This window comes from Heloderma suspectum, chromosome 2 (assembly GCF_057233095.1).
Source record: "Heloderma suspectum isolate Gila_16-S chromosome 2, 16-S_ref, whole genome shotgun sequence".
Taxonomy (NCBI): Eukaryota; Metazoa; Chordata; class Lepidosauria; order Squamata; family Helodermatidae; genus Heloderma; species Heloderma suspectum.
The window spans coordinates 174,145,014-174,168,837 of record NC_139459.1 but is presented as its reverse complement, the minus strand read 5'-3'; the positions used below and the strand labels follow the sequence as shown (position 1 = coordinate 174,168,837).

The 23,824-nt window shown below is 48.0% G+C and overlaps 2 protein-coding genes across 9 annotated transcripts in view; both read left to right on the top strand.

The window, feature by feature from the left end:
- The window catches only part of TFE3 (transcription factor binding to IGHM enhancer 3), a 44,703-nt gene extending 24,236 nt beyond the window's left edge, over positions 1 to 20,467 (top strand). For 2 of the 4 annotated variants that reach the window (XM_084836198.1, XM_084836200.1), the window contains exons 3-10: positions 6,115 to 6,328; positions 8,342 to 8,617; positions 8,753 to 8,842; positions 10,666 to 10,783; positions 10,930 to 10,986; positions 16,956 to 17,031; positions 17,988 to 18,135; positions 18,230 to 20,467. In XM_084836198.1, the coding sequence (XP_084692324.1) occupies positions 6,115 to 6,328; positions 8,342 to 8,617; positions 8,753 to 8,842; positions 10,666 to 10,783; positions 10,930 to 10,986; positions 16,956 to 17,031; positions 17,988 to 18,135; positions 18,230 to 18,538 (1,288 nt within the window). In that variant the 3' untranslated portion in view covers positions 18,539 to 20,467. Of the gene's footprint in view, positions 1 to 1,060; positions 1,159 to 2,205; positions 2,393 to 6,114; positions 6,329 to 8,341; positions 8,618 to 8,752; positions 8,843 to 10,665; positions 10,784 to 10,929; positions 10,987 to 16,955; positions 17,032 to 17,987; positions 18,136 to 18,229 lie in introns of those variants that run through there. The other 2 variants (XM_084836201.1, XM_084836199.1) reach the window with 2 other exon arrangements.
- Positions 20,468 to 22,390: 1,923 nt separating this feature from the next.
- The window catches only part of GRIPAP1 (GRIP1 associated protein 1), a 66,019-nt gene continuing 64,585 nt past the window's right edge, over positions 22,391 to 23,824 (top strand). For 3 of the 5 annotated variants that reach the window (XM_084836194.1, XM_084836191.1, XM_084836192.1), the window contains exon 1: positions 23,408 to 23,747. In XM_084836194.1, coding sequence (XP_084692320.1) covers positions 23,706 to 23,747 — 42 coding nt within the window. In that variant the 5' untranslated portion in view covers positions 23,408 to 23,705. Of the gene's footprint in view, positions 22,575 to 23,407; positions 23,748 to 23,824 lie in introns of those variants that run through there. The other 2 variants (XM_084836196.1, XM_084836195.1) reach the window with 2 other exon arrangements.

Genomic DNA, 23,824 nt, shown 5'->3' with positions numbered 1-23,824 from the left:
AGAGTCCATTCTCATAGGTCCCCTGTGTTCAAAAGGGTGATGTGGCTATAGATTTTCTGACAGAGACAGGCAACTGGGACCCTTCCACCAAAGCTGGTCATTTCTCAAGTCCTCAATAGATTGCTCTTGGGTAGGGAGATCAGCTGGATTGTCATCATCTGCACAGTGTGGCCAGCTTGAGGGACTTGTCAAGTTCTGGATCTGTTACTCTGTTAGCGACAAAGGGTTTCCACTGCTTTGCAGTGCTGTGGATCCAGTATAGGACAATCATAGATTCAGTCTACATATAAATTTCATCCTTTTATCTTGAACAGCTCTCTCACATGCATCAGGAATCTTGCTCCAATTGATGCTCCACAACTCAAGTTGTGGAAATGTCAATCTCTTTAGTGGAGCTACTCTGGATCTTGAAGTGACCAAACTCACACCCACTTCTCATTTATCAGTCACATACCTAAAGTGGACAATTGTGCTGTAAGCTTTTCCACTGGCATCACAAAATGCATATAGCTGTCGCTTTAGTGGCTGTCGCATTACTGTATCCAGAAAATGCCATCTCGGTATGCTCAGTTCTTGCAATTTTGGTAGTTCTAGACACCACTTTCAGGCAAAACATTTGGCAGCTCTTCATCACATTTGAGACCTCGCTCCCACAGTTCCTGCAAAAGGTGTTACACTCTGATCATGAATGGAGACAAGAATCTAATAGGGTCAAAGATGCATGCAGCTGGTTGCAGCACAAAATGTTTCATGTTTCTCCTATCTATCATGAGTTCTAGCAGTGTACTGGTTTCAAATGCAAACTCATCTATTTCCATACAAACTCGTCTATTTCTGTGTTCCACTTCAGACCTTCAGAGGTGACAGTTCAGGGCCTGGTTGGCCATTTTCAGGTGATAAACATCCACTTCATCCTGCTAATGCATTTGCAGTTCCTTTGAATTAGTCTTCCAATTCTGGAGATCCATTCCTGGTGTTGAACCCTTTAGCGTTTCATCAGCCGGTTAGGATATGAACCCTGTTCCTCATTTGCTTATCCCTGCTCTTTTCCCCCATCAAGCCCTGCCCCGTCTGAGTCTTTCTGAAGAAACATCTTTTAGAGTATGGTGCTGTGGGTGCTGGTGGTTGTTCTCTGATCCATGTTAACCTTTGGACTTGGTGAGTCAGTCAGTCCTCTAATACAGTGCAAACAAGGGGAAGGGAAACAAACAAGACAAGGGAAATTCCCATTCTCTGTGAACTCATTGCTGTCTCCTGTATTCAACTCCCTGAAGACAAGACCTGATACTAGAGGAATGGGCAACTTGTGGCCCTCCAGATGTTTTGGTCTACGACTCCCATCAGCCCTAGCCAGCATAGCCAATGGTTGAGGGATCATGGGAGTTGCAGGCCAAAACATCTGGAGGGCCACAAGTTGCTTACCCCTGTGCTACTGCGTTCCCTGACCTGACTTCCCTGTAAGAAGGGCGTACTCATAGCGAATGCCAGCTCGCCTGTTGTCTATTACATGTGAAATTTGCCTCATGTGCTGGGAAGCAGTGATTGGCCACAGCTTTCCATCACATATGTGCTGACAGCAAACTACAGGAAGGGATCATAGTTCAGTGGTAGAGCCCCTGCTTTGCATGTAGAAGGTCCCAGGTTCAATCCCCGGCGTCTCAAGATAGGGCTGTGGATGAATCCTGCCTGAAACCCCGGAGAGCCCATGGCTGCCAGTCAGTGTTGATAATATTATTTATTTATAACAGTTATATCCTGCCTTTTTTCCTCCTCAAGGATCCCAAGGCAGCATACATAATCTTCCTCCTCTCCATTTTATCCTCACAACAACAACCCTGTGAGGTGGGTTGGGCTGAGAGTCTGTGACTGGCCTAAAGCCGCCCAGTGAGCTTCCGTGGCCAAGTGGGGACTAGAACCCGGATCTCCCGGCTCCCAGTCCAGCACTCCTGCCACTACACCACGCTGGCTCTCAATACTGGGCTTAGATGGACCAAGGGCCTGATTCAGTATAAGGCAGCATCTTATCTCCCTATGAATAATAAGATTGTCCACATCTGATATCTACACTCAGGTTTCATGTACATGCCTGCATAACAATTCCCCTTTTTTGTTCTTTCTGTTAGAAAACTGTTGTGGTGGACAGCTCGATGAAAATGTCGGCCCAGTGTGCGACCGCTGTAAAAATGGCTAACTCCATAATTAGAAAAGGAACTGAGAATAAAACTGCCGATATCATACTGCCCTTATAAAAATCTGTGGTGTGGCCACACTTGGAATACTGCGTACAATTCTGGTCACCTCACCTAAAAAAGGATATTGTGGCGCTTGGAAAAGTGCAGAAAAGGGCAACTAAAATGATCAAGGGGCTGGAACAGCTGCCCTATGAGGGAAGGTAACAACAGCTGGGATTGTTTAGCTTGGAAAAAAGGAGCGTAAGGGGAGACATGACAGAGGTGTACAAAAGTATTCATGGTGTGAAGAATGTGGATAGGGAGACATTTTTCCCCCTCTCTCAAAATATTAGAACCCAAAGGGGTCATGACATGAAACTGATTGGTGGGAGTTTCAGGACAGAAAAAAGGAAGGGCTTCTTCACACAGTGCATAAACTATGGAAATCACTACCACAAGATGTAGTGATGGCCACCAACTTGGATGGCTTTAAAAGGGGGTTAGACAAATTCCTGGAGGAGAAGTCTATCAATGGCTTGTAGGCTTGAGGGCTATGTGCTACCTCCAGTACCAGAGGCAGTGAGCCCATGTACACCAGTTGCTGGGGAACATGGGTGGGAGGGTGCTGTTGTGCTCTTGCCCTGCTTGTGGGTTCCTTGTCAACAGCTGGTTGACCACTGTGTGAACAGAATGCTGGACTAGATGGACCCTTGGTCTGATCTAGCAAGCCTTATATTCTTAAAACGGCTTTTTGTATAGCGCTCTCAGTGTGTATAAGACACCTTATAGCAGCCTTCCTCAACCTGGTTCTCTCCAGATGTTTTGGACCACAAATTGTATCCCAGTCACCATGGTCAGTGGTCAGAGATGATGGGAATTCTTGTCCAAAACATCTGGCGGGCACCAGATTGGGGACAGCTGTCTTACAGAGTACTATGAGCAAGAGACAGATCTTTACCTCGAGGAGATTACAATCAAAATTTAAAAGGGGTGGGGGAAAGAAGACAAGAGAGGCAGAGATCCACAAGAAGTGAATGGGAGCCAGTGAAGCCGTCTTTACTTAGATTTAAATTCCGTTGCAGGGTGAGGAAGATCCTCGTCCTTCAGCTGGAACAATTTTTGCTAGCAGGGCAATTTTACATCCTCTTCCTTCCAGAATATAGGATGTGTGTGTGCTGTTTTTTTTTTAAAAGTCCAAGTTACTCATCACCAAGCATGGAAGGCAGAATGATGTAGGGAGATTAGGTGTGTAGAAGGAGAAGGATTTGAGGGCTGCAGTGTAATTACAGTGACTAATGAGCGAAGGTCTCTTTAACTGCTGGAATCTGCCCTCAAGATGCTCTTGTTGCTAATTATTTAGCACAGCTTTCCCCAACCTCATGCCTTCCAGATGTGTTGGACCGCAACTGACATCATGCCCAGCCAGCATGATGGGAGTTGCGGTCCAACACATCTGGAAGACACCAAGTTGGGGAAGTCTTATTTAGCAGAAACTGACCACACATCCTCAAGTTTCTCCTCCACATCCAAGGGGGCTGGAAAATTGTTTCTTCCCTCCCCCGCCCCCCGGTTTCCTTTTTTTGTTGAAGCTCTGAGTCTAAAGATTCCATGGCAGTGACCAGAGGCCACATTTCAGGTGGTTTGTTTCAAGATCTACAGAGCAACTCCAGTTTATGAAGCATTCTTCTTGCTGCTGTGGATTTAGGAGTGTATGGGAAAGGTCTACTCTGGCCATGCTGGCTGGGAATGATGGGAGTTGCAGTCCAACACATCTGGAGGGCACCAGCATGGAGAAGCCTGGGTTAGACTCCTGGACTAGGGTTAGGGAAACCCAGATTCCAATCTCTACTCGGCCATGAAGCTTACTGGGCCAGTCACTGTCTCTCAGCCTACCTTACCTCATAGAGTTGTTCTTAGGATAAAATGGGGGGCAACAACTACCTCCTTGAGCTCCCTCGAGGAAAGGCAGGATATAGATGTAATAACAGGAAATAGCCTTCCCTCTCCCTGGCGCCTCCTCCAAACGGGACTAGCAGGTCTCACCTGGTATCTTCCGTCACCCCCAGTAGCCACCCCCCATGGCCACCAGAAAAAGCAGATGACAGTGACAAGAGGCAGGGCTTCTCCTCTGCTAGGCCACAGTTCTAAATATGGCCCCCAGCTGCAGTCTCTTCCTCTTTGCAATGGGTTGCCCAGCAGAGGAAAGAGAATGTCCAGTTTCCATTTATTGAAACTAAACCCACAACTTCCTCCTGGCCATCTACCCTGTACCGAAAGGAGAACCTTGGGTAATGCAGAGACTCATTTGATAAACGAAGGCATTTCCCCCAGCCATGGACTTCCCTAGACAGCAAATTAGGTGCAAAACTGCTCTGAGTCACTGGGTATTAGGAAACGGCTCAGCAGTGTCTGGTTGTATAGCCAGCTTGGACAGTGAACAACCACATAATATTCATTGGGAGTTCTGTCCATAATGAAAAATGAGGAATTCTGGCTTAATTCTGGCTCAACCACGGCATAAATGTGCTGATATATGTAGCCCGTCCGCTCCCACTTAGCTTCGCCCCTTCGTGGGATTATAGTTAAATGTGTCCAAACAAGCCAGGATTCATAAGCCATCAGTAAACCCTGGTTGATAGCTCGCTTACAATGTTGTCTTGTTTGAGTGCACAGAACCATAATTCTAGGCATCAACAACATGGGAAACTATCCCCTTCCTGATTGGTTTATCTGCTCACACAAAGGAAGTGGGAACAAACGGGCTGTGTGTACCAGCGTGCAGCTCGTTCATATTCTGGCTTATTAAACCAGGATTCGTAGCTTAGCGTTATGTGCAGACACGGTGTGCCATAGAGTGCACGCTTTGCATGTGGATTGTTCCCAGTTTCAGTTCCCAACATCTCCTTTTAAAAAGGAGCTCTGCTGGCAGGGCTGCGGAAGACCCCCTGTGACTGAAACCTTGGAGAGCCGTTCCCACTCAGAGAAGATGACACCGGCTAAGATGGGCGGCTTCCTATGGTCATAGGAATCTTCCTTGCTCACAAAGCTGAGTGATTTGGCTTTGGGAGCTGCTTTAAGATAGAGGCAAGCTTGGAGGGGATTTTGGAGCAGCTCATAGGAAACTGAGGCAGGCATCTGTGTCAATGAAAGCAAGACGTAATAAAGCCTTCCCCAACGTGGTGCCCTCCAGATGTTTTGGACTGCAAATCCCATCACGGCCAGCCAGCACGACCATGGTCGGGGATGATGGGAATTGTAGCCCCAAACCATCTGGAAGGTACCACGCTGATGAAAACTGGTGCAAGGGAACATAGGCAAACCTGTTTGTGTTCTGGATTTCAACTTGTGTAAAATTTCAGGACAAATATGGAGGTGTCAATCAGTGGCAAACGAGAAATATTTTGGGGGGAATGCGTGCTCCTTTATCTGCAGTGTTCCTTAAAGAGGTCGGTTCAGCAGTAGCACCACCTGCTGGCGCCAAATAAACACAGAGTGCTATTTGCTGCACATTTTAATGTACTTTTTTTTTTAACCTTACCATTAAACTACTTCATGAACTGCACACAGGGCAGGAAAACATGATAAGGTCTGTAAAGGCCAGCACCAAACTTTTTGCTTCCATGCAGAAAAGGAAACCTTATACAATGTGTATCCTAATAATAACGTTCCATATTTTGCATGACATTGTGATGCCTGTTTTACTCCCCTGTCCAGGTTGAACCCAGGGCCAGATATTCCTGTTATTGTAGTTCAGGCTTACCCAATCTGGTGCTCTCCAGATGTGCTGGACTCCAGATGTGCTGGGGGTTATGGGAGTTGTAGTCCAACACATCTGGAGGGCAGCAGGTTGGGAAAGGCTGCTCTAGTCGCACTAATGAAGTATCCACAGCCCAGGCCATGCAGTACGATCACCCTGATGGTTGCTGATCTCCCTCTCCTGTAGCCCCCCGAGTGCTCCAGCCCAAGGTCCCAGCATGTCGTCCCGGGTACTCCTCCGGCAGCAGCTGATGCGGGCGCAGACGCAAGAACAGGAGCGCCGGGAGCAGCAGCAGGCAGCTCAGTTCCCTTCCGCACCCCCTGTGCCTTCCACGCCTGCGATTTCCGTGAGCCCGCTGGCCCGCCCTGCCCCTGCCCAGGTCCCTGTGGAGGTCCTGAAGGTAAGAGAAGGAGAGAGAATATCCGTTTGGACCCAAGGAAGGGGTCACGCCCTCCAGGCTGGCGCTGGCTAGACCCGGCTGAAACTAGCAGTCCTTGCAGCTTCTTTCTGCTCTCCGCTTGTGGCACCCTTGAAGTCTAGCTGCCGTAGGTCTATCAGTGCACAGAGAGCTTCGTGGATCGGCAGTCCTGCCTCATGGCAGGGATGGGCTCGATTGTCTCTTTGATCCCCCTTTGAACCAAGATAACAAGAACACGCCATAATAAATCCGGTAGTCTTCAGCATGCAACAACATTCCTTGGGGCTGCCCTTCTGAAAGTCAAACTCTGATGTTGGAGGGGGGGAATGGTTAAGTGGGCAATGAGTCTAGAATCCAAACCTTACTCTCCAGAGGGCAACACCCCTGCTACGGAGCCAAGAGAGCAGAAAGAAGGATCCTCAATGCTTCCCCTTTTGTAGTCTCCTAGGGCTCAGCCTTTTCCCTCCCACCCGCCCCATGTATGAGACCCAGGATTATAGCCCAGTTCTGGGGGCCTTTATTTATTTATTTATTTATTTTAGAATGTATAAATTGCTCCCCATCGAGAGATATCGGAGTGGTGTACAATAAGTTAAAAAACAAAATACAAAAACGTACAATAAAAGTAAATAGTTCAATAAAACACTGACTGGAATGTACTCAGTCAGAAAATGCTCGCCTGAGAAGAAAAATCTTCAGCAAACGCTGAAAGCAAAGTAACATAGGTGGACGCCTGATCTCCATCGGAAGGGCATTCCGTAGGGTGGGAGCTGCCACACTAAAGGCCCTACTCCTGGTGGATTCCAAGTGGATCACCGACCCATGTGGAACCACCGGGAGTGCCCCTTTGGAAGAGCTGTAGCTGATTCACCAGTGGCGTTCCCGGTCTGTGTTTGGTTTCCTGGGGCCAAGTACATGTAAAGGTTCTGAGAGGATGAATGTTATTCATCTGCCCTTTGACCAAGTTCTCCCTTGTGCTCATGGTTCTATAGTCATGGGAGCAAAGAGATGTAGCCCCCACATAGATCTGAGTAGATCTGAGAGCTGGGTTCCCTTATATATGTTCCCTTATGTATTTCTTGTGTTGTGCTGTGATCCGCTACTGAGTGAGTCAGAATCCTATCCTCCTGTGCAGCTGGGGGAGGTGGGAGTCTTGGGGCTCTCAGTTAACTCCGGTGGGGGTGTTTTCGGTTTACTTGCACCACCTATTTTTTAGGCCTAATGTTTATACTGGTGCAGAGGGCATTAGCAGCTCCTGAAGGGATATAGGATTTGGACCAAGCTGGCCAGTTGTTGCCCATTTGTCCCCCACCCCACCCTCCTCCTTGTGCTGGCGTTGTCCTGCCGGTGCAGTGGCATCCCTTTGGCAGCATAAATCAATCACAGCCATGCAGCTTTGGGTTTGGTTAGCCCAAGGGGCTTCAGCAGTGACCTCAGGCCTAACTCAAGGCTCGTATCGTTCTGCTGATTTGACTTCTCGTGTCACACGATATCTGGGCATTACTCATTTGGGCCATGTTCCATCTGGATGATTGCAGCCAAGGCTGACCAACAGCAAGGTCCTATCCCTGTTTGCCAGGGTTTGGGGTTGAGATACTTCTTGGATACTTCAGGATACTGAGAGCTAAATGTGTTGTTCAGCTTTGAATGTCCCTTCTGTTTTTGTAATGGCCCATAGCTAAACGATAACACGATGACTGCTCCTTCTTGGCTATGCTACCTTTGCTCCTTATACTTGGACATAGATCTTACTCTTTTGTACATGTAAAGGTTGGGCGCCACTTGAGTTAGAAAGGGCTGGATATGCCTAATCTCGTCTGATCTCGGAAGCTAAGCAGAGTCAGCCCTGGTTAGTACTTGGATGGGAGACCGCCTGGGAATCAGGCTTCCTGCATTGAGCAGGAGGTTGGACACGATGGTCTTCTAGGCCCCTTCCGACCCTAGGATTCTATGATTCTGTATTCTTTCTCTCCACCCCCTCACCCCCGTGCTTAGGTTCAAACACACCTGGAGAACCCCACCAAGTATCACATCCAGCAGGCGCAGCGGCAGCAGGTCAAACAGTACCTCTCGACTGCCATGGGCAGCAAGATGGCGACACAGGCTTTAGCTGGGGCTACCCCGGGGGCACCGACCTGCTCCCCACAGGCAGCGTCGGCTCCTGAGCCCCAGCATGGCTTGGCTCCACAGCAGGGAGTGGCAGGAGGCACTGGCAGTGCCCCCAATAGCCCTATGGCTATGCTGAACATTGGCTCCAGCTCTGAGAAAGAGGTGAGTAACCCCCCCCCCCCACACACACACTGTCTTCCTTGGTTTGCCCCTATCTCCTTGCTTTCTAAGTATTTCCAGCTGTGGTCCCCTTATCTCAGGTTTAACCCCTCCATTCTCTTCCCCCCCCTTCATCAGATCGATGATGTCATTGATGAGATCATCAGCCTGGAATCCAGCTACAATGATGAAATCCTCAACTATGGTGGCCTACAGATGCCCAGCACTGTGAGTCGTTCTTACATGGATGCTCAAGGGAGGGGGCGATTGTGGGATTCGGAACTTCCAGGCAAAGCGAGCAGAATGACTAGGGCTGTGGGTCATTTAAAAATGTTTTGTTGATTTAATTGCCTCCATTTAAATAGGCTAACTGATTAGCATTCAATATTTGTTTATTTAAAATATTTCTTGGCCGCCTTTTCAGGGCAGAAGCCTTCCATATGTATATTATGCATATTACCTTTTTGGGAAATGGATGGAAGTTAATATATCATTTGTTAGAAGGAAAGGCAGTTTTAAATATTTTCTTTGTCATTGTCTCATATGCTGACACACTAGAACCAAACTCTCTCAAGAACAGGAAAAGAGACAAAGATGTCTTTATTTTAGCCCCACTGCTTTTAAAGAAGTCTCCCTCACCAGTTTAATCAGCTGTACAGTGCCTAGCTTTTTAAGTACACTCAAGAAATACTGTTAAATAGTAGTTAAATCTACTAATTTAAGCTTGCAGCCCTACCAAAACTGTTAAGTTTGCATATTTTTAGCTTCCGTTAAATGTGGAAGGAGTTGTAGTACATGGACAGACTTGTTTGTTCAGGAGCCTGATGTGAGAGCAGAGACACACCTCCTTAGGGTGGCCTTGCCTACGAAGGGGAGAGGGACTATATCCCCACCCCCCCTCCGTTGCTTCCAGTATTTGATAGAGCAATGGTATGCACACATTGGCGGCTCTGTTAACTATGAACACCCCAAACTAGTATCTCCTCCAAACACATGCCAAAGTTTTATGCTGCTTTATGCCACAAATCCCGAGTTTTCTGCCGCCACCAGAAGTGTAGCACCCTTGGGTGTTAAGTACAAACCTGCATTTGATGGATCAGTACACAGTTGTGGCTGGTGGCACAAAACTCGGGATTTGTGGTGCAAAACAGCACAAAACTTTGGCATATGTTTGGAGGAGATACTTGTTTGTGGAGTTCCATGTTGGCCATAAGCTGGGCTGTAGCTCAGTGCTAAAACACAGGCTGTGAACATGGTAGGTCCCAGTTCAGTCCCCAGAACCTCCACTAAGGGCTGGGAAAGGCCCCTGTCTGAGGTTCTGCAGAGCTGCTGCCAGTCACTGTTGACAATACTGAGCTAGACAGACCCATGGCCTGACTTGGAATAAGGGAGCTCCCTCTGAATCAGAGCAAACAAAATCCAGGCATCTTCTGCCCCAGAGTTGCAGAACCTCATAGCCCATAGTGAGGGATGATGGGAGTTGCGGTCCCAAGAACATTTGGAGGGCCCCACTTTCCCCATCCCCGATCTACAGTCATGGAATGAGTGATTTACCCTGTAGTTTGTGAGCCCCAGGATCGTTCCCCTGCGCGTGCATACACACACAGAGTTTTCATCCGAAAGACAAGTGACAAAGGTTTAAATACTGGGCACCACTATCAGAGGTTGTCTTAGAGATTCAAGGCTTGACATGAAATTAGGATTTTGAACCCTGCCCCCCAGAATCTGCTTGTAAATGTTGCGCATGCAAAACATCCTCGGATGGAAATGTGAGCTCCAAAGTGATTGCATTTACCAATGTTTAAAATTTCAGCAGAGGAGTGCATTTCAGTTTTGGTAGCATTGTGTAGTGTTTTAAGAGCAGGGTTTATTTTAATTTTTTTAATGCTTTGTTTGCATTGAACTTTAGAGGATGGTCACTGTTGTGGCCTGCTTGCTCAGACACTGGCTTTTGTCCTGGAACCCTTATTCACTAGACTCCGACTCCCCGCCCTCCTGGGGCAGCTTGATCGCTCTGTGTGGAGATCGAACTCTGTTTCCATTATATGCAGCTGCCTGTCTCTGGAAACCTCCTGGACGTGTACAGCAACCAAGGAATGATGGAGCCGGCTGTCACAGTCAGCAACTCCTGCCCGGCTGATCTGCCCAATATCAAGAGAGAGATGTCAGGTACTAGTCACCTGGAGAGATCCAAAGAGTCAGGTTCCAGTATCAAAAGGAGCTGTATCTCAGGGAGTGGTGATGGTGGTGGTGGTAGCAGGTTCTGAGTCAACACTGACCGTTTTCTTCTGTTTTGTTGTCGTCCCACTTTATAGAAAATGAAGCCAAAGCATTTTTGAAGGAAAGGCAGAAGAAAGACAACCATAATCTCAGTGAGTGCCCTCTTGGATGAGATGTGGGTGACTTCACCTTAAGCATTTGAAGTGGGTGCTCCAATATTGGGACGGGACAGAAGTGTTTAGGTATCAGTCTAAAAAGGCAGCCCTAAGTTTGCATCCTTGGAAATAAATCCCTTTAGGAACATAGGAAGCTGCCTTATCGCTGGTCAGACAAGTTCAACCTAGCCCAGCCTGGTGCCCTCCAGATGTGCTGGGTTGCAACTCCCATAATTCCTAGCCAGCATGGCTGTGCTAACTAGGAATTATGGGAGTTGGAGTCCCAACACATCTGGAGGGCACCAGGCTGGGGAAGATTGGTCTAGATAGTTTCTCATCATCATCACTGTTGCCTGCCCATCAGATTATGGTCCCAGGGCAGGGTGCATACATATCAATGAAACAACAGAAAACCACCATCAACGCTTCATGTGCTTATAGCCCAGCATTGTCTGCTCTGATGGGTATTTGTATACATTCTGTGGGAGGTTAACAGTAAAATGTAAAACCATAAAGATTAAAACAAGTGAAAGGCCCAAGCAGAATAAAAGAACCACATTGTAAACGAAAACAAATCATAAGAACACAAGGAGTCCTTGGCAGGATCAGACCGAGCTCCACCTAGTCCAGCAGCATTCTTTGCAAGAGCCCCAGCAACCAGCAGGTGCTGGGTAGCCCACTGGAAAGTGGTCAGTGGTCTGTGGGTAGGCCAGAGTATACCTTCTGTCTACCCCTGGGAAAAGGCTAAGCTGTGGCTGTAACCTTTCTGGCTCCTGTCTCATTTGGAGAAGAGAAAGGAATTAAGGGATGGGAAGGTGAGAGACAGGGGATGGCAGCAGCCTCACCATGGCTTCTTGTAAGGGAAGATTCCTGGACTGGATTACGTCGGTGATTTAGCAGGGGAGAAGGCATGGGAACGGTCTTGACCTAGCAGGCACCAGCTTCTCCCACATTTCTAACTAGTGGCATTTACAGGGCCATATCCCCGGCTCCTGGCATGCCCAGTCCATTGGATCCCAGGGAACACACCCATCACATCCTCTGCTTCTCAGCTAAGTGCTGGAGTTCCCCTACCCTTGCCCCCACCTGAGCAATATCATCAGTGACATGGGAATGGTCACCTGAGTCTGGAGATGCCCACAGCCAGGTGCAGCCCTAGTTCTCCTTGAGCTTTTCTACACAAACCATTTGTTGTGTGCTCATCATTCCCTGCCCACAGGTATTTACGGGTCCTTTAGACAATATTGTGACCCTCCAGTTTCTCTTCTCTTTCTTAAGAGCACTTTCCCAGGTGTTTTTAGAGTGGGGAAAATGGGGTATTATTTTTGAAAGCGAAAGAAAGGGTACTTTCCTTTTGTGTAGTTGTGAGATTCTGCTATAGCACAACACCACCTAGAGGTTAAGTAGTGGGAAAGCAGGAAAGGAAACGCTCCTTGTGTAGAACTCAGATCTCAATTCTGCGATGAAACTTAAAGTAAATGCAGGAGATTAACAGCTTCATGTAGAAAAGCCCCTTGACAGACATCCATTGTGGTCTGGCTGATCCGACCATGCTTTACCAGCAAATGGGGGAGACCCATTGCACAGTACAGTTAGATGGGGGCCGGTGTGGCACAGAGGCTTGGTGTATGGCTTGGACTTGGGATCCCCAGTTTTTAGTTAGATGAATTGACAACATGCAGTCCTGATTGATTGCTTGTGTACCTGGGAGTAAGCTGCAATAGACACAATGAGGCTTACTTCTGAGTAAACATGCCTAGGATTGCTCTGCATTTGACTAAACACCTTTTGATCAATTGAACAAGGTACCCCGAAGTTTAATTGGACAGCAGATTTTGCATTTTTCAGAGATGATAATACTAATAATAATAATAATAATAATAATACAACTTATAAAAACCACAGTTGTTGGATGCATTTGTAAAAGGGCAGTTCCCTCTTCTTTCCCTCACCCAGAATGCAACACATGTATGAGTCAGCGAAAGGAAAGGCCCTCTGCCCCCGCCCCCAAAGAATCATTGTCTTTACTTCTATGCGAATGTAGGCAGAATTATTTGATTAAAATTCATATGATCAGTATGAACATACAACTTCCTTAATTGGAGGAGAGCCCATGTTTAAATCCTTGGCTTGCCCTGAAACTCATTGGAAGGTCTAAGGCAAATTGTTTTCTCTCAGCCTAACGACCCCCTGGGACCATTAGAAGTGTTGAAGCACTTAAAGCTGGAAAATGCTGCAGACGTCATGATAAATATTTCTTAAAGCAAAGGGCATGAGGGTTGAGCTGGAAATGGTAAGGCTGTTAAGTTAGGTAGTATGTTTGGCTGGAGGCTAAGGATGCGAAACTGGTCGGCCCTGTTGGACTGATCCAAAAGAAAAAGAAATTGAGAAATGGTTGGTTTTAAGACACTTGATCCTTGTGCTGGAAGAGAGAGATGAAATTGCAAGGTTGTTAGGCTTATTGATCTGATCAGCTATGAGGAAAACAAAGTGGCTGAGCCTGCTTTTAGAGGATGCCTGGGCTGGTCTGATTTGGGTGGTGGAAAATGGATCGACTGACTCCATTAGCATAGAGCTAATAATCTGTGTGTGTGCATGCATGCGCGCACGCTATTTCACCATGTGTGTTTGTATGTGCCACTACACACTAGCCCTGTAATTCAGCTGTATTTGGGACTGTGAGTAAACTCAAATTTCCCGTAAGCACAAAAATAGTGTCAAATGTCATTAAAATATGGCATCCTTTTATTGATGATATTAATACAAACAGAGAAGGTTTGAACCATCACCGACACATTTATTTATTTATTGCATTTATATCCTGCCTTTTTCCTCTTGTAGGAACCCAAGGTGGCTTACATAATCCTCCTCCTCCTCCTCTTCATTTTATTCTCACAACAACAACCCTGTGAGGTGGGTTGGGCTGAGAGTCTGTGACGGGCCCAAAGTCACCCAGTGAGCTTCCATGGCTGAGTGGGGACTAGAACCCAGATCTCCTGGTTCCCAGGCCAGCACTCTCGCCACACCGTAGGATGAAGGGCACAGTCAAATCTAGTTCGTAATATTACTATTAGAGAGGGTTGACTGCACACTCCAGCTATGAGATCACACAGCGAAATCTTTTATTATTGACTGCTAATGTTTGTTTTGTGCTAAGAAGTGCTGAACTTTTGTGGCCTATTTGGGTAGCTTCTTCTTTGCATAATTCAGTTTTGGCCTGTCATGGGAAGGAACAAGAAGCCAGGCCAGTCACCTGGTCTTCTTGGCTGCTGGAAATAATAATTGGCAGCCTGTCTGTCTGTTTATTTAAAACATGAATATACCACCCTTCATCATATTTCAGGGTGGTTTATAAGCAATTTTACTACAGCACAAATGCAGTAATAAAATGACAGCTAAGCAGCACCTTAAAACATCTTAAGATTACCATGTTAAAATCTCTGGCTGAACAAGAATAGTCTTGCCTGGGACCCAAAAGAGCGTAGGTGCCACTTCAAGGAGGCATCCCACAACTGGGGTGCTGCACTTGAGAAAGTTTTTGTCTTTGTTCAGTAGCATACCTCCAGTAAAAGAGGCCCCCTGGAGAAGGGCCTCAGCAGAAAATCTTAAAGGATGGGCAGACTGATATGGGAAGAGGCTTCTCACCGTTTGCCAACCATTTGCTTTCAAACATATCTTTACAGCCATAAGGGCTAGAAACTTCTGTTTTCAAAGAAAGTGGAGATTCTCAGGAAGCTGAATTTTGTTCTCAATATTGCTTTCTGTGGTTGTGTAGAATACATCCAGCCCTGAATATAGCTCAGGTCCAGGGGCAGTGTAGTGTGGTCTGGGGTTTGGATATACTGGGATGCACAGTCTGTGGACCCCAAGGCCTTAATTGTAGACCCCAAGGGTGCTCTGATCTCCCACCCACAGCCAAATTTCCTCCCCCAGCAATCATTGTATAGATTGCTTTTTCCCTGCCGCTGCTAGCAGGGAGGAAAGAGTTATCTGTATTATGGTTGTTGGTGTGTATGTGTTTACGTTTGTGTGGGCACATGCATACAGTCAGGGCCAGAAATATTGGAACAAGGATAACTGTTTTGGCAGTTGGCCTCTGTACACCACCACATTGAAGTTGAAAGGAAACACACCCAGATGGGAGCCAAGTCAGGACTTTCAGCTGTAATTCAAGGGGTTTGACAAAAGTGGGGCACTAACCATTCAGGAAGGACAGCCAGTGGCATTCACACACACCCATCGTTGGTGGCTCAAAAGTCATGGAACAAACCAACATCATTTCAAACTGAAGGATCACCTTTAATACCTGGATGAAAATCCTTTGCAGTCAATGACTGCCTGAAGTCTGGAACCCACGGACATGACCAAATGCCAAGTTTCTTCCCTCGAGATGCTTTGCCAGGCCTTTACTGTAGCTGCCTTCAGCTGCTGCTTGTTTGTGGGTCTTTCTGCCTTCAGTCTTGTCTTCAGTAAGTGAAAAGCATGCTCTATTGGGTGGAGATCAGGTGACTGACTTGGCCATTGAAGAACATCCCACTTCTTTGCCTTCAGAAACTCTGGGGTAGCTTTTGCTGTATGTTTTGGGTCAGTATCCATCTGCAATATGAAGCGGCATCCTATCAGTTTGGTAGCATTCGGCTGAATCTGAGCAGAAAGTATAGTCCTAGACACTTCAGAATTCATCCTGCTGCTTTTATCAGCAGTCATGTCATCAATAAACACCAGTGACCCGGTTCCATTGGCGGCCATACATGCCCATGCCATAACACGGCCTCTACCATGTTTGACAGATGATGTGGTACGCTTTGGATCATGAGCTGTTCCTTTCCTTCTCCATACTTTTCTCTTCCCATCATTCTGGTACAAGTTAATCTTGGTTTCATCAGTCCAAAGAATCTTATTCCAGAACTGGGCAGGCTTTTTTAGGTGTTTGCTGGCAAAGGATAATCTGGCCTGTCTGTTCTTGAGCGTTACCAGTGGTTTGTACCTTGTTGTAAAGCCTCTGTATTTACATTCATAAAGCTGTCTCTTGACTGTAGATGTTGACAATGACATGCCTACCTCCTCAAGAGTGTTCTTGACCTGGCTAGATGTTGTGAAAGGGTTCCTCTTCACCATGAGCAGAATTCTGCAGTCATCCACTTTAGTTGTCTTCCGTGGTCTTCCAGGCCTTTTGCTGTTGCTGAGCTTGCCAGTTAATTCCTTCTTTTTCAGGATGTTCCAAACTGTTGTGTTGGCCACTCCCACTGTTTTTGCTATCTCTCTGATGGGTTTATTTTGTTTCCTCAGCCTAATGATGGCCTCCCTCACTCACATGGACACCTCTTTGGACCTCATGTTGGGAGTCCCAGTGAACAGCTACCAAATGCAAATGTAACACTCAGAACCACCTCCAGGCCTTTCATCTGCTTGATTGGTCATGGGGTACCCAGGAAACAGGCCACACCTGGCCATGCAGCTGCTTGTCAGCCATTCGTTCCATTACTTATGAGCCACCAATGATGGGGGTGTGTGTATGCCACTGGCTGTCCTTCCTGAATGGTTAGTGCCCCACTTTTGTCAAACCTCTTGCATTACAGCTGAAAGCCCTGACTTCGCTCCCATCTGGGTGTGTTTCCTTTCAACTTCAATGTGGTGGTGTACAGAGGCCAACTGCCAAAACAGTTATCCTTGTTCCAATATTTCTGGCCCTGACTGTATGTGTACATCTATGCAAACCCCGGGATATACAGCTGGTGAGAAGGAATCCCTGGCAGACCTTAGGCATGTCCTGTGTCTCTTGCCTAGTGTTACCTTTGCAGGGCTGTTGCAAGGTTCAGTGACATGATATAATGGAAAAACACGTTGCTTGCTACAGAAATGATTTTGGTATGTGTGTGTTTTTTATATTACTAAATAAGGATAACAACATCAGCTATGCTGTAACCTTCCATGGTGCCTCTTACATCTCTCTCCTTCTTTTGCAGTTGAGCGGCGGCGACGGTTCAATATCAATGACCGAATCAAAGAACTGGGGACCCTCATCCCAAAATCGAACGACCCGTAAGTTTGGCGGGGAAATGACGACTGCTCCTCACCAAAGTGGGACAAAGCCCTGTTCTTTAGGAGATGAGTGTGCCAGACGATTCTGAATGTCCCTCTGTCTTGAAAATCCTGTGGGTGTGGGTTCATTTGCACACACTCTACTCGCTAGTGTATACTAAACGTGTATCCAGTGCTATAATTTTATCCCTTTCGACAGTAGACTCCTTCTTTTGCACCATTGCTAGCAACTTTGCTAGGGTATACAGCTGGGATACAGAACCTCAGGGACAAGTCCAGCCGGCCTCAAGTCGCAATCCAGCCCTCCCCAGAAGGCCATGCCCCCTTTCTCTGACCTGCTGACCCCTTCCCCCTGATCATTTCATGTTTTCCTGGCTTTTGCATGGTTTTTCCCCCTTTCTAAAAGGTTCAAATGCATCTCCTAAGGTTTAGTTACTGGCAGTAAGGACTTTAAGCTACGATATGCTGGTATCTTTGGCCCCACCCCTTTTGCCTTTAGCCCCGCCCACCATTGGAATGCAGCCTCGAGAGCGTTTCCAAAATGGAATTTGGCCCTTGGACTGAAAGAGGTTCTGCACCCCTGGTATACAGAGGACTGGGCATAATATATTATTAGCATGTATATGCTGCGGCCATGCTGGCTGGGGATGATGGGAGTTGTCCAACACATCTGGCGAGCACAAGGTTGGGGGAGCCTGATATAACCTATATTTCTTATGGTCGCTAAATGGGAAATCTCCACAGATTTTGGGAACAAAATGGGGGATTGGCCATCGTCTCCACACCCTGCTTGGGAGCACTTGGAGGTATCTGGATGACTTCTGTCAGAAAAACGATGTTTGGATGAGATGGACCTCTGGTTTGATCCTGCTAGGCAGTTCTTACAGGATTGGGCCGGTGGGGTGGAATTTGAGGGCTGGGGCTTCCACATGCTTAACTCCTCGTTCTTTTATCAGGGAGATGCGCTGGAATAAAGGAACCATCCTGAAGGCCTCAGTGGATTACATCCGGAAGCTGCAGAAGGAGCAGCAGCGCTCAAAGGAAATGGAGATCCGACAGCGCAAGTTGGAGCAGACCAATCGTAGCCTGCAGCTAAGAGTGCAGGTAGAAAAGTGGGGGCTGAGCTGGGAAGGGTGGGGTGGAGTGCAGTTCAGGCATGCTGCTGGTCTCACTCACCTGGCTCTGATCTCTTCCCCAGGAGCTGGAGCTCCATGTCCAGATGCACGGGCTGCCTTTGACTTCTGCACAAGGGCTGCTGTCACAGTCCTTGGGAGGCGACCCGGCACCATCGTTTGCAGACTCGCTGGATCTGCCCTTCTCGGCCAACGATCTGGGGCTGGGTCTTGCGCTGGGATCTGACGGGGGAGCTCTCCAGGATGTGCTCATGGACGATGGGACCGCCCTCTCCCCGCTTGGCGCCTCTGATCCACTGCTCTCCTCTGTCTCGCCTGGGGCCTCCAAGGGCAGCAGCCGCCGTTCCAGTTTCAGCATGGAGGATGATTCGTGATGGCAGCACTTGGACTTTGGTGAGGGAGGAGCTGGATAAGGCTCCGCCCCACGCTCCTTGCCCCACCCCTACTCAGACTTTTCCTCTTATCCAGATCCACCTTGCATCTTGGAGGCTCCTCCCCTCTGCTGCTACAGGCCACGCCCTTTCACAAGTACCACCTCTTTGCCCATCATTCCATATTCTGAAAGAGTTTCCCCTCTGCCCATTCAGCAAGGGGGAAGGGCATGACGAATATACTCTCCCCCCATGGAAAGGTGGGCTTGCAGAGCCATTTGGTACCAAAATCCTGCCCAGAAGCAGTCAAAATAGGGTACCCCATTACACAAGTGGGGGACCCTCAACCTTCTGCACCCACTCAAGGTTCAAAACCTCTGGGAATAGTTACTTTGTGCATTTCTTGAAGCCTGCCTGTTTTAAACATTAGTAGGGTGCTTCTTTAACACTGTGTGAGGAGTGTATACCACAAACTTCGGTTAATTTACTCCAGCCCTTTCTTTTTATCCTTGCACCTTTGCTGTATATAATTTGGGGGAATTGAGGAGGGAGGGGAAGTGGGAAAATGGCCTCCTTTTGGAGACGTTGCATAGTTCAGAGCCGCTGCCACCGCCTCCTCTCTCTCCCTCTTTCTTTTTTTAAAAATGAGCTTTGTTTTATATAGATATAGGACATTTTTATTTGTAAATCTTGCCCTTCTTTTAAGTTGGAGGATTCAAGGTTTCACCAAACTGCCACTTAACATTTGGTGAAAGCCTGACATTTTTCTTTTTGGCTCGCTCTTCCAGCTCAGACCTGGCTAAAGGAAAACGTGACTTTGTCCCTCATGATTTCTTTGTGGGCAAAATGGAGGGGGAGGGGAGAGAGAAAAATAGAGAAATAATTCTTTTGTGCTTGCTGGTATGATCACTTAAGAGTAATGATTGCTCCAATAGGATTTAATAACAACCTCCCCTGATATGTGTTTTTTAAACATAAGTGAAGTTGTAATCAAAGTTTTTTTAAAGGAATTTTTGCATACCAAATGGACATTAGGAGAAATGCAGAGCAAATGAGACTGTGCTGTTTATTGACTCTAATAGTCTTTTGAAAATAATGGAAGCAGGCTTCTGTGCAACGTATTCTTTGTCAGGTGTTCAAAAGGTGGTCATAATTGCTGCAGAGACAATCATTTGGGCTCCAGCATAAGCTCATGTGTGAATACTCTGAAACAGAAGGGGTCTCCATGGAGGAGTTGTTTTAAAAGGTTATGTGAAAGCAAGAACCCTTTAGAACAAGGGTGGGCAACCTCTGACTCTTGAGCCTAATCCGGCCTGCAGAGGTTGTCCATTTGGCTTACTGCGGCTTTAGAAACCCAGCGTTGTGAGATGGAAAAGCTGAACAATGGAAGATGGGAGTTTGTCCTTCAGGAGGTGCAACTTTGAATGAGGGAAGATATGTCTTAGAGGAGGTCTGAAGTAGTTTTTTAACCTGCTGAAGGATAGGCTGATGTAGGTTTGTGATTGGGTTGGGGAAAGTATCATGAATATCTTGTCAGCTTCTGAGCCGAGACCTTCCTGAGCAGGAGGTCAGAAGATGGGTGTGGCTGAGATCAATGCAAACTAGACACCGAAGTGGTGTTTCAGCATGCCACATTTGTAACAAGAGAGAGGATAGAGGGCAGAGCAAGTTGGAAAAATAAGGTGAGGCAAGCAGTTACAGATCTGCAAGTAGAATTTGCAAAGGATTGGGGCTGGTTATAGTGTTCAGGGGATGAAAGAGGGAGAATTGCAGCCTGATGGAAGAGACTTGTTTTCCTATTGTGGATTCTACACCCTCAATGACCTAGACACCATCTTCTGTCCTTTTACTTTGTATGTAACATTCCCACTACTAATACTAGAAGCTTCTAAACAAATAAACCAGCAACAGCCATTTTCTATAGCCACTGTGGCACCTGTTTCCTCATTGTGTCTTGCAAAGCGTTCAGTCCTGTAGGCCAGGGGTGGAGAACCTCTTTTAGCTCAAGGGCTGAATTCCATTTCGGAGAAGCTCCCCACCGCATTCCAGTAGTGGGTGGGGCCAAAGACAAAAGGGGCAGGGCAAAATAACCAGCATCTTTTAGCTTAAAGCTCTTGCTGCCAGGAACGAAGCAGTTCCTTAAGAGAGGTATTTCAACCTTTTAGAGTGGAGGAGAAACTGCACAAAGGCCAGGAAATCACCAAATGATTGCTGATTGGGGGAAAGGGGGCAAGGCTTTCTGGGGAACCTTGGAGGGCTGGATTTGCCACACGTCACAGATGAGGCACTATAGTAAAGCTAGCATTTAGTAGTAAGGGTTTCACAGTCGCATGTAAATCCACAAGTGCGGGGTAACCCTGCAGGGTGAGAGTTCTGTCAAAGCTTTTGGCACTGTGTGTATTAATCTCCCTGACATTAGAGTACAAGTTCAAATAATGGTGGCCCTTCCCAAGAGAAATACTTTTTAGTCTGTAGCAATGATTACAACACTCTTCTGGCAAATGTGAAAGACCAAGTATGCAATCCTATGCATGTTTAGACAGAAAAGTGCCCTACAACTCCTAGCATGCCGCAGCCTGGCTGAGGCATGCTGAGAGTTCTGGGACTTTTTCCCTGTCTAAACATAAATCCTAACAAATTATGCTATAAGCTTTTTTGGACTAGAGTTCACCACCAGATGCATGAAGCATTCTCTTCTGCTGTAGCGTGGAGGGCTAACATAAAAATCACATTGATAAAGTGGAAGGAGAGGGTGGAAGATTAGTTGAGGTGCAGCCCTGGATATAATCCAAGGGTGGTTTTGTTTGTTCATTATCCACCTGTTTTATTTGATAAGGTATAGAGCTGGGTGGCTGTTGGGGGTAATACCTAGCTCCCAAATTGTATAGCCAAAGGGAAATAAAGTGGGGAAGGAATGACAACTGAAGGAATAGGGCTTGCTGGCAGGCTTCTCTGAGGGTGAAACTGGACACTTTGGCCCACTCCTGCCCGCTTGCAAAAATACTAACTGACCAGGTCTATAGCAGATCCAGATGGCTTGCACTAAGTACCAGATATACAGATGAGAAGCCCTCTTGATCTGGTAACTATTTAGAAAGCATGCAGTCCAATTTTACCGATGTTGCCTGAGATGTATGCCCGGTTGAGTTCAACAGAACTTAATCCCAAGTAAATGCATTCAGGACTCTAGCCTCACAGCACAATACTATACAAACCGGAAGTAAGTCCTATTAACTTAAATTAGGGGTGGGCAACTTGTGGCCTGCCAGACGTTTTGGCCTACAACTGCCATCATCCCTCATCACTGGCTATGCTGGCTGGGGCTGATGGGAGTTGCAGGCCAAAACATCTGGGGTGGCGGGTACAATTTCCCCATCCCTGACTTAAAACGACCGTACTTCCAGGTCAGCGGATATAGGATCGCAGCCCTGTGCTCTCTTTTCTGGAGACGGACACAGCCACGCACAGACGCACCTTTATTTCTGAACGTGCCTGTGGCACTACATCCAGCCCTAGCACCAGAAGGCCAGCGTGACGGGCCGCAGCTCGGCGGCAGAGCCGAGGCTTGGCAAGCAGAAGGTCCCAGGTTCAACCCCCGCCCGCTCCAGGGAGGCCTGGGAAAGCCCTGGAGAGCTGCTGCCGGTCCGTGTTGAGAATACTGGGCCAGACGGGCCAGTGACCGGGTTCGGGCTGAGGCGGCTTCCTATACAGGGCCAAGATGCTTCCCCGTGAGCATGCCGAGCCTTGGGCGCCCGCCCTGCCGGAAGGACCTCCTCCCCCGCCTCGAGCGACACCGGAAGCTGCTCTAGGAGGCGGGCGCGGCCGGATCTTTGTGGTGCTCACTTCCGCGTTGGCGAGCTGTGCTGGTCTTTTCCTCCGAGCGTGGGGCTGCTCAGGGGACGGCGGCCGTGGGGGCTCCTTTGGCCCCGCCACGCCAATAATTCGCAGTACTGGACGACGACGGCCTGAGATCGCTTTGGCGGGTGGTTTATTCCTCCTCATAAGGACTTTTTTTTTTTTTAACGTTTCCCCGATTTAGGTAATTCTAGATGGATTTTCCTGACAAATTCTGCGTCTCTCGCTTCAGGTCTCCGAATTGAATTTTCGACCCACCCAACACAGAGATAGTAATCGAGGCATTCTTACCGCCACGCCCAGCTGTATAGCTGTAAAAAGCTCAGGTGTAGGGCTGGCAGCCCGCTAGCGCAGGGGTGGGCCGCTTGTGGCCTCCAGATGGTTTGGCCTCGCTCATCAGCCCTGGCCAGCGTAGCCAGCGGTGAGGGATGATGGGAGTTGTAGGCGAAAACGTCTGGATCACAGGTGGCCCATCCCTGGATTAAGAGCGACAAAGAGCGCGAATGTAAACAAACAAGCTGCCATTGGCCATGTTTCCCCATGGAAGCCGAGTGGCGTCGCTCTGTCCCTTGGTCTGTCTAGGGTGGAAATCTTGTACTCATTGCGTGGAAAACTGCAGCTCGGTTTTAGACCGGAAGTGACAATAAAAACTAACGGTGAGTGACTCTCAAATTCGCCATCTCTATGGTTTCCAGACGCCCTCTTTTCATCAAAAGACGCTCCACGGTCTTGTCCCCGAGGGCTGCCTTGCTACGTGTCTGTATGATCCCCGATACGGCGACTCTGTACCCTCTGGGTATTCAGGCCCAGGAAAAGAGCAGAGCTGGACACTTTCCTAGACCGGCGAGCGAGCGTCTGCGCCGCAACTCGGTACTCCGTACCATCCCATAATAATATCCACGGACGCCCTTCTCCCTGCTTAATCATCCAACTTGCTAAACACCGCCTCGTCACTTCCGGTCACGGATCCTGGTCTTCAACAACACTCCTCATCTCTATGCTTCCCCACTTCCGGCCTCCCCGCGTCATTTTCCCGGTTCCGTGATTTCCCCCCTTCCAAGTCCTCTCTCTCACCGCTCTTTTCTGGTGGAGGGAGGGAGGGAAGGTTGAATGGAAGCCTTGTCCTCTTTCCTCTCCCCCGCTTCCTCTCTATGATCTTTTCTTAAAGTCACCCCCCTCCAGTTCTGGGCGGGGGGCGGGGTTCCCCCTCCTCTTTTCTCCCTCCGACGATCGGGGTTCCTCCGCCCCCCGCCCCTTGCTCTCTTGGGTCGAACCAAACGGGATCCGAGCCGGGGGGGGCGGAGGGGGCGGGAAGATGGCGCAGGCCTTGTCGGAAGAGGAGTTCAAGCGCATGCAGGTGCGTGTGGCTGCTCGGCCTGGGCTGGGCTGGGCTGGGCGGGGGGACCTCGGGAGGCGCAGCCGCCTCGAGTGGGT